This window comes from Aspergillus uvarum (assembly GCF_003184745.1).
Source record: "Aspergillus uvarum CBS 121591 unplaced genomic scaffold BO82scaffold_8, whole genome shotgun sequence".
Taxonomy (NCBI): Eukaryota; Fungi; Ascomycota; class Eurotiomycetes; order Eurotiales; family Aspergillaceae; genus Aspergillus; species Aspergillus uvarum.
This window is the reverse complement of record NW_020291305.1, coordinates 203,530-216,447: the sequence shown is the minus strand read 5'-3', so window position 1 is coordinate 216,447 and position 12,918 is coordinate 203,530. Positions and strand designations below refer to the sequence as shown.

General features: G+C 52.8%; 2 protein-coding genes across 2 annotated transcripts; one reads left to right on the top strand and one right to left on the bottom strand.

Moving 5' to 3' along the window:
* Window positions 1–217: 217 nt before the first annotated feature.
* Window positions 218–5,023, bottom strand: BO82DRAFT_198014 (putative RNA binding effector protein Scp160). Its single transcript, XM_025630573.1, has 5 exons — window positions 4,783–5,023; window positions 4,262–4,720; window positions 3,938–4,191; window positions 1,616–3,884; window positions 218–1,564 (listed from the first exon to the last, which is right to left on the bottom strand). The coding sequence occupies exons 2-5, from the start codon at window positions 4,635–4,637 to the stop codon at window positions 579–581; spliced, it is 3,885 nt and encodes a 1,294-aa protein (XP_025495215.1). The 5' UTR covers window positions 4,638–4,720; window positions 4,783–5,023; the 3' UTR covers window positions 218–578.
* Window positions 5,024–7,327: 2,304 nt separating this feature from the next.
* On the top strand, window positions 7,328–8,908 carry BO82DRAFT_351375 (putative nucleoside transporter). Its single transcript, XM_025634407.1, has 3 exons — window positions 7,328–7,493; window positions 7,551–8,232; window positions 8,289–8,908. Exons 1-3 carry the CDS (start codon window positions 7,356–7,358, stop codon window positions 8,780–8,782), a joined length of 1,314 nt encoding a protein of 437 aa, XP_025495214.1. The 5' UTR covers window positions 7,328–7,355; the 3' UTR covers window positions 8,783–8,908.
* The last annotated feature ends 4,010 nt before the right edge of the window (window positions 8,909–12,918 follow it).

Genomic DNA, 12,918 nt, shown 5'->3' with positions numbered 1-12,918 from the left:
GGTTTGAGAGAGATCGAAAGGGTTCTAGGAGAAGCTCTGGTTGGGAGGTGAAAGGGAAGAGGTAAGGCGCTTGATTTCTATACCATGTTTTGTTCCATAGGGGCCGTGTGCAATCTCAGATATTCTGTCTATCTTGGTGAACAACTACGCGGAAGGATGACACCTAAAGTCGGAAGCGGTGCTTTACCCCCTTTACTGCGCTAAAACCACGTACGACTAGACGGAGGGAGTTGTAGAGTAAGATGAGAGTAGATAGGGCTAGCTCATGCATAAATCATGGCAGAGAAGTACAAAAAGACAATCCAACCGCTGCCTGCTTGCCAAAAAAAAAAATGCTCATGGGATCTCGGATCGTAACAGTCTTCTTCTTTTTATAAACATAACAACACAAGTATAGAACTGTAAAGTAAAAAAAAAAGTAATGGTAATCGTAGGTAGGTGGAATGTTTGATGATGCTGAGGCCATGAGAGGGGGAGGCCAGAAAAAAAAGAGAGAGCGTCCTGATTATTTCCAAAACCTTGTCCTAAGCGAGATCACGCCTGGCATTCTTGCGCTCAGGATTTCGTCGTCAAGCCATTTACCGGGAGTTACCGCTCGTGCCTGCGCGGACTGCCTCCAGGATCATGTCCTTGGCTTCCTCCAGACCGTCCTTGCTTCCCTTGATCTCGATCGCCTCGCCCTTGGCCTGGCCCTTGGGGACGTTGATCCGGCATCCCGTTTGCTTGCGGATCGCGTTGATCTGGCTGCCACCCTGGCCGACGACGAAACGGTACGTCTTGGGGTCGGGCAGGATCAGGTAACCGGTGGCAGACTGTTGGGAGGCGTTGGCAATGGCCTTCTCCAGAGCCGACTTGGCCTTGGCAACGTTGTCGCTGGTACCGGCGAGCACCCACGGAATGGTAGCAGGTTCGGACGGGTCGGCGGGCGCAGGGCTGTTGTCGACCACCTTCCACGAGTGGACCTCGGCGGCATCGGTGGGCTCATCCGTGATCAGCGGCAGCGACGAGGCTCCATTGACCTCGCCGCGCGAGTCCTCCGAGACGGGCTTGGCAGGCACCTGTTGGCCAGCGTGATCGACGGTGACACGGTAATCGTTACGGAGACGGCGGAAGAACGAGCCATTGTCGGCAATCACATGGTGCAGGTGGCGGGGCACTTCAACCGTCTCACCCTGCTGATCCTTGAGCATACCGTCAATGTGCTCCTTGGCTTCGGCAACGGCTTGGCTGGGTCCCTTGAGCTTGATCTCGGTGCGGCCAGAGCCCTGCTTGGGGATGTCCAGGGTGATGTTGAACTTCGATTCGATGTTGCGGCGGGTATCACCACCGCGGCCAATCAGAAGACGGTGTTGAAGCGTGGGAACGTCGAGAGTCACAGTCACCTGATCCGCGCGCTCCTTGACGAGTTCTTCGATGGCAGCGATGATCTTGTCAACAACCTGTTCGTTTCCTTCCAGCTTGATGGTCGACTCAGCACTCTCCGGACGGGGGAACTTGACCAGCCGAGAAGCACTGCCGTCAGTGGGACCGCCAGCATCAGCAACGATCTTACGGATGTTGGCACCTGTTTACTGATTAGCAAAATGCGTCGACTAGCATTGCGGAACAAACTTACCGCCACTGCCAATAAGGGACTTGTGGTACTTCTTGTCCACGTCGATGGTCTTGGTGACGATGGAATCGAACTCGCCGGATCGTTGAAGCAAGGTTTTCTTGGCCTCTTCGACCTGCTGCTTGGTACCCCGGATCTTGATCTGCACGCGGCCCGACTCATCCGGTGCATCGTTGGCGCCCGGAACATCGATCTGGGCACCGGTATCGGCGCGAAGCTTGTCCATCTCGCGACCGCGCTGCCCGATCAGAGAGGGGATCTGGGCCTGGGCCACCGACACAGTCGCGGTGTGGGAGTGGTCGACGACCCACTGCAACAGACTCAGGATCTCATCCCGTGCCGAGTCGGCACCCTTGCTGGGACCCTTGATGATGACTTCGTCCGCAGCCTGCTGAGACCGGTTGGGGCGAGAGCCGCCAGCTTCGCTGGAAGTCTCCTGGTCGTCGCTGGCAGCTCGGGGGAACTGAACACGGACAGAGTAACGGTCCTGGAGTCTGTTCACCTGGCTACCCTTCTGGCCGATCAGCTCACGGTGATATTGGGCGGGAATCTTCAGGGTGTGAGTCGTCTCATCCTCCAATTTCTTTCCAAGGTTGATGATGCGGCTCTTGGCAGCATCGGCCTTCGCCTTGGGCCCCTTAACTTCAACCTTGCCGTTCTCGACCTTGATATCCACATCGAACTCGTCACGCAGCTTGTTGATGTTCTCGCCCTTCTTGCCAATAAGGAAGTTAGCGAACTTCTGGGGGAAGTCAAAAGTCGTAGTGTAGCCTCTCTCAAGGTCATCCTTCTCCTGCTCCACAACAAACTCCTGGATCTTGGAGATCAAGTCTTCCACGAGGCGGGAAGGACCACGAAGCGCAACCTCGGTCTCAGTGCGGCTGGATCCTTCACTGACAATGGCCCGGACGGGGATCTCATCCTCGCCCTTAGACTGCTGTTCGCGGGCAATGAATTTCCGGGCCTTGTCTTGGTACTTGCTTGGCACGTTGATGGTCTTCGCCACGACTTCCTTCTGGTCACCAAGAGCGCTCAGAAGGTAGTCCTGAGCTTCTTGGAGGACCTTTTCGAAAGTGGCAACTTCTGCGGGGGAAGGTCTTTGCCTTGGGATCTCGAACTGGCCAGCGTTAGACGAAGGGCCCTCGTAAACCATGAACACATCCGAGCTATCAAGGTCTTCGGGCACCAGGAGGTGAACACCGTAGTCGTTTTGAAGCTTAGGGATGGTGCGAGACTCCAGGTAGGGGTGATAGTAAGGATCAACATTGACGGCACGGATTCTGGTCGGGGGGTGTGCTTGGACGAGATTCATGATATCGGATCGCGCACGAATGGTGTTCTTGCCGTCCCGGGAGTAGACTTCCCAGGTAACCGGACCGTTAGAGCTAGGCGGGAGCGCAATGCGAGCGTCATACAAATTCTCCAACTCCTTAATGATCTGGCGCTGTCTGAGGTAGCGAGTCAAGGCACGAGCATGGGCATGAGGTCCAGCAGGCGCATTGGGGTGTTGACGGGAGAGGTCAATGCTCGCCATTTGCATGCTCGTGGCGAGATCCATGGCCCGGTTGATACCATTCTCGATGCAGTCAACAGGTCCCGTGATAGCAAGGAACTCGCTATCATCGGAATCGGGAGGCAGAACAATGGCGCAGCCAGTGTCAGCAAGGAACTCATGCAAAGCATCGGCATTGTCCCCGAGAATGAATTGATGTTGGCCGCGATTGATGGCGAGTTGGCGCAGTGTCAGCTGGCGCTGCAGCTCGGCAGCGAGCCTCTCAATCTCAGCGCGAGCTTCCTGAGCCGCAGTGCGCTCACCAGAGATGTGAATGTGTCTGTCCGAAACAGGCGCGAACTGAACATGACCGGGGTCAGCCTCCTGGGGGGGAGGCTGGCTCTGCCAGGTGTCGTACCGCGGGACGTGAACTTGTGCCTTTGTGCGCTGCTCAATTTCCCGGAGCTGCGCGTTGTGAGCACCTGCAATGAAAGGGAAGAACTCGGGGGGAATAGTCTTCAGTCTCAAGCTCATGTTGGAAGCTCTCTCACGAACAATAGCCTCGATCTCACGACGAGCCATTTCCGCGGCAACAGCATCACCTTCGATCAACACGTCAATGGTATCATCGTCATCGAAATCGTCTGCGGAGGCAGACTCGTCAGCACGCGGGACTTGAACACGCGCGCCTGTGCGTTGCTGAATGTCTTGAACAACAGCGCCTTGGCGACCAATGATGTGAGGGCGGGCGGATGTGGGGATGGGAACGCGGACGGATTGCTAGACGGAGATGTAAGTCATCCATGCGTCGATGGACAGTGTCATTGACATACCTTAGATCCAACTTGCTGCGCGACCTCCTTCAGCGCCTGTCTGACGGCATCTGCGGAGCCCTTACCCTCGAAAATGATGGAGCCTCCCGGTCCACCGCGCATATCAACGTTCGCCTTGGAGCGCCGAGAGATGTCGCGCAGAATGTCGCGCAGAGGCTTCTTCATCTGGCCGCGGGGAAGCATCTGGGATGGTGCTAGCCGAAGCTGCTCCATGTGCTTTCCAGGCAGACTCATGATTCTCGGGACATCCGAAGCTAATTCCAACCCCCCTGTGTCAGCCGCAGTGATCGGGGGTTTATATGTGACTGACCACTGTACACATACCTGCTTGTGCACCACTGGCGCCGTTAGCGACAGCAGCAGCGGAAGGGCCGCGAGCACCCCAGGCTGAGACGGCGGGGGCCTTGGGTTTGGGTCCACTTCCAAGAGCGGGGAACAATTCCTCCGACTGCACGTCGAAAGCAGGGGCCTTCTTGGGGGCTGCCTTGGGGATGGAAGGAGTCGCAGGCTGAGAGGAAACATTGGAGTCGCCCGAGGCCTCGACCACCGAGGATGGGGGAGGGTGCTTGAGATCCTCCTCATCCACTACATCCTCCACGGTCACTTTGTGTGCCTCATCGCGAGCGTGCTGCTCCTCCAACATAGCGGCCCGGGACTTGGTGCCACCGTTGACATCGACTGCGACTGCTTCGGAAGCCATTGTAGCAGGACAGACCGGGATGGGACGAATTGAACCGCAGATAGTGTTAGACGATTGGGCCGAGAACAGAATACAGACGGACACTAGCAGACAATGACGTTAGAATTGGGAGGGGGGAACCAATGGAGAGAGGGGCGCAATATACCAGCTAAACGCAGGCGTCCGTGTAATTATAATTGGATGTCGAGTAGCGGGGAATGGAAAGGACTGATTGTTTTGATCACACCGATCCCTAAATGCAAGAGCCAAAAAAGGAGCAGTTGAAAAGCGAACAAAGTCAATTGCTATCTGCTGAGGCTAAGGGCTGTAGAAACGATGAATAAAGTCGAGATCGCAGGCGCTATTGCATCCCAGGACTGAAAATGAGGGGGGAAGAAGGAGCTCGGAAAAAGTGGGAGGTGGGAAGGCGGTGGAAGAAGAGTAGGATGCTCTCAGAGTGGGGGAAGAAGAGGAATTAGGAGAGGGGAGAGGAAGAGGAGGAGAGGTGAATGAGAGAGGGAGAGGAGGGAGAGAAGGTCAACGAATTGACACAATGACAAGGTAGGAGGTAAAGATGAGGGTGGTGAGGATAAGATGAAAAGAGGTAGAGGTAAAGGAAAAGGTAAAGGGAAAAGAAGGGAATGAAAGAAGAGGTGGACGTTCGGGAAGAGGACAGACAACTGCCCGGGGGGAAAGCAGGTGCTTGCAGGAGTCATTATTCCTCTTTGGGCGATGGTCTGGAGTGCCACCGCCCAGAGCCGCCTTAACCACTTAGTTAACTTAACCGTCTACCTCTCTTGCTGCTGCTCTTTTCTTTCACTGCTGTCTCTGCTATGCATCATGGCGATGACTGACGTTCTCTCAATTGGATCTAAAACAGCACAGTTCATTGTTGAGCAGCATTCAAGCCTTGAGCTGCACGAGGCCATTTGTTTTTCTGTTTTGCTTTTTTTTTTCTTTTTTTTCGTTCCTCTGAATGACCTGTTGCTGATCTTCAGCTGTTATACTCTTCTCATCCGGAAGGCTGTTCAGATCCAGTTCTATTGACGGCCGACTGACTTCGACTTCCATGCTGAATGAGGCTGAGAGGGACGAATGAGAGCCAGAAGCTGACACATCCACCGTCTTGCTCGAGTCCGGCCACTGACGTTACTGTAGTCAGCAACACCCCACAGAACGTGAGCTCACAAAGCTGTTTTGTTTTTTTTTTAATCAGAAAGCGGAGAGAGTTGGAGGCGGAAGAGATTCTCTGCTTCAACCGAATCATATCATCAAAACAGTCGTGACTAATACTTGCACTGTTGAGGTTTAGGGTATAGGCCTCGAGTGTCAGTCTCGGATGCGGCGCATGGCCTTTTCATATGGCGGCCATTACTTCCGCACCGGTGAAGTGTAGTTGATAACGACCACCATTTACCCCCAGCTCCCATTCCTTTGTTTGAAAGATTCATGCAGACATGCGTCACAGCATATCCTATGGCTGCTGCCAAGATCCTCTCAAGTTCTGTTGTAGGTGAGATTGAACGGGATGTCCGATAGGCCGCCGGGGTTTGACCCAGAGTCCGAGACAGATATCGCCTGGGCGCGATTGGACAATCGCCACTCAAGCAGAGGGTCACTGCGGGAGTTTCTGCCAAGACAAGCTTATCATAAGGTTGCACTTTTTTTTTCCCGCTCCCCCTCCTCTCTATTTGCCTTCCGCCGCGAAAGGATCTTCCTGTAGATACGATTATCTACCACAATGCTCTTCTTGAACGCATGTTTGCGGAGAGGGTACAAATCAGACAGGCTGACAGTAGACTGAACGCTATTCAGAGTTCTGGTGGTGCTCTATAAGGACACCGAGGTCGAAAACTTCTCGACCCACTCGCTCCCAGCGTGCTGCAGAGAGACACATGGGCCGATGTGGATCGCAACCTTAACCCAGACAGGTAGACTGTCTCTGCCTGCCACTGCACTGATTATTGACAAAGATTGACTGTTCAAATTTTTTCTCTCTGGTTTGACAGCTTCATCATGAACCAAACAAGACAAGAAGGGTATCTTGCCACGTGCTGCCCAACCCTAGACTCGGGAAGTCCAACAGATTTTAGCCGGCGGAATCTCTTCTTATCACCTAAGAATTATCATGAGATCCGCGGTTCTGCTGGTTTGAGGTTAGACTGAGGGGGGGCAATTACTACTATCGCCAACTGATAAGAGAAAAACCCGTGTCCCACAAATAACATTCCATAGATTCTGGAAGGCGAAGATAAAGCGTGCCTGGGAGGTCCCGACTCGAACCAAGCAGCCCGAAACAGTCCCATCCATTCCTCGGCTAGCGCCGCCTGCAGTTTTTGGGACTCTCCGAAAGCCATACACCAGTTTCTCTTATTAATTTTTCGGAATAAGCCGTGCTACGTATAAATAACGCCCTGGCATTTTTCTGGGGAAGAAAAAAAAAGTTTCTTTCCTTCTTCCTCTTGCTGCGAGCGATCGAACTGTCCCCCAAGCAGCAGCAAGCAGCAAGCAGCAAGAAGAAGCCTCCAAAAGATGGAGTACCCCACACTGGAAGAGGGCCACAAGGTCGAGCCGAAGCTGTCAACAGCTGAGGTGGAGGAGCAATCCCTGGTGAAACCCGCGGGGTTCTTCCCTAAGATCCTTTACTATGAGGCTCTGTTGGATAAGAAGTTGGGGATCGAGTCCAACAGTATCGAGCGAGTGACGCCGGAGAAGAAGCAGCCTCCCAACACTCTGGCCATGGGCCTGATCTGGGCGTCGGCGACCATGAACCTCAGCTGTTTCAGTACGGGTTTCCTGGGGTGGGAGTTTGGCCTCAGCTTGGGGCAGGTCATCCCCATCATCATCTGCGCGACACTTCTGGGCGGGGCAATCACGGTTCGCAAACCATTCTCTTGATAGGCAGTCAAGAGTGCTTACGTCTTTCTCCAATAGGGCTGGTGTGCTACCTTGGGTCCCGGTACTGGTCTTCGCCAGGTCGCCATCTCGAGATACTCTCTGGGATTCTACCCATCGTCCATCATCGCCGCGCTGAACGTGATCGAACAGCTAGGCTGGTCCTCTGTCAGTTGTATCACCGCCGGCCAGGCTCTCGTCGCCGTCGCAGATGGCAACATCTCGATCGTCGTGGGAGTCATCATTGTGGCCTGCCTCAGTCTGGCCATCGTCTTCTTCGGGTTGAAAGTGGTGATGAGCCTCGAGCAGTGGATGTGGCTGATCGCCTTCATCATCTTCATGATCGTCTATGGGCAGTCGGGCAACCATGCCAACCTCGCTCAACCCGCTACAGTCTCCGGATTGACCAAGTCCGGACAAGTCCTGAGTCTGATCAGTGTCATCTACGGATCCAGTGCCTCCTGGTCTTCCATCGTATCCGACTTCTACGTGCACTACCCGGTCAACACCTCCCGGGTCAAGGTTTTCTTCTTCACCAGCCTGGGTATTTCCCTGCCGACCTGCATTGGCCTGCTGCTGGGCGCATGCATTGCCTCGGCGCTGGACACAAACGAGGAATGGGCCGCTGCCTATGACGGCGGTATCGGCTACATGCTGCAGGAGCTTATTCATCCCAAGAAGTTTGCGAAGTTCTGCTTGGTCCTGATGGTGCTGGCGAATGGTAAGCTTTCTCCATCACATGCACCAGAAAATACCCTAATACTGATTCCATTCCAGTCGGTATGAATTGCATCAACATATACGCTGCGTCCATCAGCGCGCAACTGTTCGCCCCGCCCTTCCGAAAGGTGCCCCGCACCATCTGGACGGTGGTCGTCTTCGGCTGCATCATCGCCATCGGCATCGCCGGTCGCGACCACCTGCTGACTGTGCTCAACAACTTCCTCTCGCTGCTGGGCTACTGGAACACGTCTTTCTTCGTCATCCTGTTCTGCGAACACTACCTCTTCCGCGGCGGCAACCTGGCCAACTACGACCTCGACGCCTGGGACACCCCCTCCCGGATGCCCATTGGCTTCGCCGGCCTGACCTCCTTCCTCTGCGGCGCCGCGGGCTGGATCGTCGGCATGGATGAGACCTACTACATCGGCGCCCTGGCGAAGCTGATCGGCGAGGACGGCGGTGATATCGCCAACGAGCTGGCGCTGGTCTTCACCACCATCTCCTTCATCCCACTGAGATGGCTCGAACTGAAATATGTCGGGCGGTGAAGACTTTTCGCCATGGGATTGAGTTTGTTTGGGTTTGGATCTGTTGAGAGATATTCCTTTCATCTCCATACATACATATATAACGAAGAATTAATGCCCAAGACAGTCTTTGGGACACTTTAATAGGAATAAATATACTTACCACGCATTCTTTCACTGAGAACCCTTCTCTACCCTCAAACTCCATCCATCAAATACAACAACTCGCATACCTACATGCATGCAACCAAAAGACGCAAGGCAGAAATGGAACTCTCCAATTCCCGCAGGTACAAGTCGCCAGCCCCCTCAAGCTTATACCGTGCCGGATGTTACGTACAGTAGAACCCGACATGCCAACCCTTAGCCCCTCGCTTCCCGGGAGGCAGCGGACGGTAGGTAAGCCCTACTTGCAGGTGGCCAACATCCCACAAAGCTTGGTTCTACTTCCCGCACAGTGAATGCAAGTATGTACCTTACATCCGGCGACAGCCACGCAAGTCGATTCTCTCCCCCGCCCCCAAACCGGCTCTCTTGGGGAGATGAAGTTTTCTATCAATTTCCGACTGTGGCTGTCGGGGTCGACCATGACATCGATGAAGCTCTCGTGAGTAGATGATTAGTTCTTGAGCACAAAGCTGGATTGGAGAATACCACGCAGCATAATATACCGTCGAGGACAAAGTACCGGTGTCGCATGTTATGCATGAGATATTGCTAAACGCGAAGCATCATATTTACCTACCCATTGACCAGAGAAAGACCCGCTGAAGCTAACCTACGCATGTGAAGACGTGCATCATGAAAACGGCGCGGTTGTTGGTAAAGGTGCTTTGAAGCCTGATCGCCGACTCCGCTCTGCACAAGTGGCAACAGAAACATGGGGCCCGTCTGACGGTGTCAATCATGATAATCAGGGAATGGCGATCCCGTCTCTGATGTGCCCCGTGGGATTCAGGATGTACCGTACTCGGGCCGAGCCTGGGGAACGTTATCCACTTGGAGTTGGTAGATCGAAGAAGGGGGATTGGTTGAGTTGCCTGAGACAGTTATTGGACATGGAGATCATACAGCTATATACCCGGATCGTGAAAATACTGGACTACTGCACGCAATTGGTTATTGATGTTGGGTTGGTTTCGCTGGTTGGTGGGTGGAGGGGTAGGTGTATCCGTAGGACGGATACAGATGATCCGAAGGAGGCTGTCGAGGTGGACTTTTATGCTATACACCATGCAGACGGACATGTTCGACTCGACGCATTTTGAGCACTCATCTGTGGCCGTAATACGCCAGGTGCAACAGAAAGTAGGGCTACTAGTGCTCAACAGCCAACAGCACTGAGTACCTGTAACTACCTACCGGCTCCAAGCTCTCAAAAAGGAAAGCCTGACCTCCAACCGGCAGTCCAGGTACAGTACAGTACCTGGATGAGGCCTAAGTTCTAGACCCTAACTCCAAGACCACAACAGTACCACAGTGCATACTCATAGCACTGATACCTGACATCAGGTATGGAATTAGCACTTCGACCACTGAAGCTTTCTTGGAAGAACAATATGTCCTACCCTACCCTATACATCGAGCAACCAACCAACCCCCGCTGGATTAATACTTTCAGCGGTAGGTCGACTTCAAAAGTTCGGGTCTATAACCACGGCTGCCTGCAACCTACCAAGCTGTCCCTGATGGACACTACCGGCAGAGTATCTCGCAGGATCGACGACTCCCAATCTCGATAGACGCCTTCTGTTATCGCTAGATCTTGATTCCATCAGCAAAAAGGTTTATGCCGCTTCTGCTCCGGTCAGTATGATGTGACACTTTATTCAATCAATAATCTGCGAAATACTGCAGCTTCTATTGGACATAGGTCGATTCGACTCTGCCATCGAGTTCCCAGGGGTAAGGGCGGGTTGAAGTACGGAATACAAGTGCCAGGCATCGACGGTCTACAGCGTAAGCGCCCCTTCCATTGTATCAAGATCTTAGTACCGAGTAACGAGAGCCAACCCACCCACCCATCCGATCGCAAGAGCCGATAGCTTATGGACAACATTCAAAAAAAAAAAAAAAAAACTGGCTTCAAGGGCACTTAGACGTCATTTTGTTGCAGAGGAGGGCATAGGACGGGATTTCCCGGTCCCCGCCCCCGACCAAAAGTTTAAATGAGACTGGTCGATGGATGAAATCAGCCAAGTTTCACATATAGGTTCTAGCCGTGATATATCGAAATGACTAGAGGAGCTCCGTCGCGGGGCGTGATTATACGGTCCTCTATTGTGGTGACTACTACCCATGTCCTTTTTGCGAAACGAGGCTCTAGAGATCGTCGTCCGTCCATCGCTATAGAACAATCTTCTATACTTCGATTCTTCCAGCCACCCCTTAGCAAGGGTTCTCGGGACTTTTTTCTTTTCTCGTGGTTGGTCGAACAGTCAGTTGAATGATGATCGGTCATATATGATCTGCCCTCAGCCCACTCATTCTCCTTTTTCTTTTCCCTCATAAAGATTGAGATCGGTGCGCATCAAAGGGGCAGCAGCGGCAGCCCGGAAACAGATGTGTAACTCTCTCTGATCTGGAAACAGAACAAGTCTTTTGCTGCAGGTGCAGGGGTGGGGGGCGGTCGGAAAGTGGTCGAAAATGGGATTTCCGACTGGACGTGGTGTGTATGTGTGTCGTGTTGGTACGAGTATGATCGAGGCACACCCTCCTCGAATTCACGCACAGTACCTGCAGGAATTCATCAGATCGGAAGTAGAACTTCCCTGTCGCCGTCTTCCCCATGAGCTCAGTGCTCGCTCAGTGCTCACTCATGTCACCGAGCAACTGAATCCATATGGTTGGGGAGCAACCTCGAAAGACGTTGATACTAGCTTGATTCTCCAAGCGATGACGCTATGCTGCCTGCCTCCCAATCAATAGTAAGTAATGTAATATCGGTGGGCGTCGAGGTCGAAGGGGAAACGGTATCCACTGCGGCATGGAACAATAATAGTGGACGGTATTAAGGGCAGATTTGTGTTGGGCACACAATTTGGTTGGACTGGAACTGATTTGTGCCCCGCCTTCCTAGCGCGCCACTAAACCGTTCCATCCTGTAGGTAATTAAGGTCCGTATCATATTATTCTTCTCGTTATTATCATCAATCATCCTTGATCCTGCAAACTTCCCACTTTCCACCGAATGTTATTCTTGTTGCTCCCAGTGAATCGCCGAAGTCCGGGGCAGCTCAGACATTTAATCTATCTGACCTACTTAATTATGATGATGCTAATTTGTTCTTAGTCGCCGGACGGGAAACCCAGAACCAGAAATGATTAAGACCACAGTCGAGACCTTTGACTCCCTGAATCGTAGGGACGCCATACCTACCCTCCTGGGCCTTTTTCTCGTCCAAAGTGACGGAAGGAGTGGAGTTGTACCAAAAAGAAAGAGCATCAATCAGTTCGCGCTCCACATCTCAACCTGCAACTGGGGTTGAAGGACGTGTCTAGAATTTTTTTTTTTTTCATTCTCTGGTTGCCCGTTCGGATGCACTGTTCACTACACACTACACACTACACAGTATATCTGAGTCTGAGACAGATGATGTACGCCTTTTTATGGGGATAACAAAAGTACCGGCCAGTATTGTATGTATGTAACTACAGATTGTACTGGCAGTAGTGCACTGGGCACTACAGTATACCGACCGACATCCCCTTTTAGACAACCGTCATTGCTTGCTGTGATTGATAGGAGATAGTCTCCCAGCAGTTGTATGGGTTGGACAAGGGACAACAAACAAGAAGCCTATAGGCTGGCAGTTTGTCTCCCAAGGCGCTGGGATTATGATTGGAATGTTGACCGCCCGATCACTAAGGAGTACACTTACTACTACTAGGTACCTTGTCTACTCCGTAAGTAGTTTTTGATACCAGCCGCTGCCGTCTGTGGCTGGACCCGTTGTTGTAAAAATAATACAGAATGACGGGCCGTTTTAGCACTCGCTTCAATAATCAATCGCTTGCTTCCCTCACCTCACTCCACCATTCAGTCTAGTCCTCCGTACTCCCCCCCTCTAACCCCCCCAACCCCCCCTCCTCTTCCTCTCTCTCCCACCGTCATCGCTGGCCGTCCTTCTCGGTGACTGTTATGTTATTACTTTCTT

Bases quoted from the DNA above. Each gene is read 5' to 3' on its own strand.
- BO82DRAFT_351375 (XM_025634407.1), top strand. From the start codon at position 7,356: ATGGGCCTGATCTGGGCGTCGGCGACCATGAACCTCAGCTGTTTCAGT. The intron at 7,494-7,550 runs GTTCGCAAACCA...TTTCTCCAATAG, and splicing joins TTCTGGGCGGGGCAATCACG to GGCTGGTGTGCTACCTTGGG. The intron at 8,233-8,288 runs GTAAGCTTTCTC...ATTCCATTCCAG, and splicing joins CCTGATGGTGCTGGCGAATG to TCGGTATGAATTGCATCAAC.
- BO82DRAFT_198014 (XM_025630573.1), bottom strand. From the start codon at position 4,637: ATGGCTTCCGAAGCAGTCGCAGTCGATGTCAACGGTGGCACCAAGTCC. The intron at 4,192-4,261 runs GTATGTGTACAG...GGTTGGAATTAG, and splicing joins CGCCAGTGGTGCACAAGCAG to CTTCGGATGTCCCGAGAATC. The intron at 1,565-1,615 runs GTAAGTTTGTTC...ATCAGTAAACAG, and splicing joins GTCCCTTATTGGCAGTGGCG to GTGCCAACATCCGTAAGATC.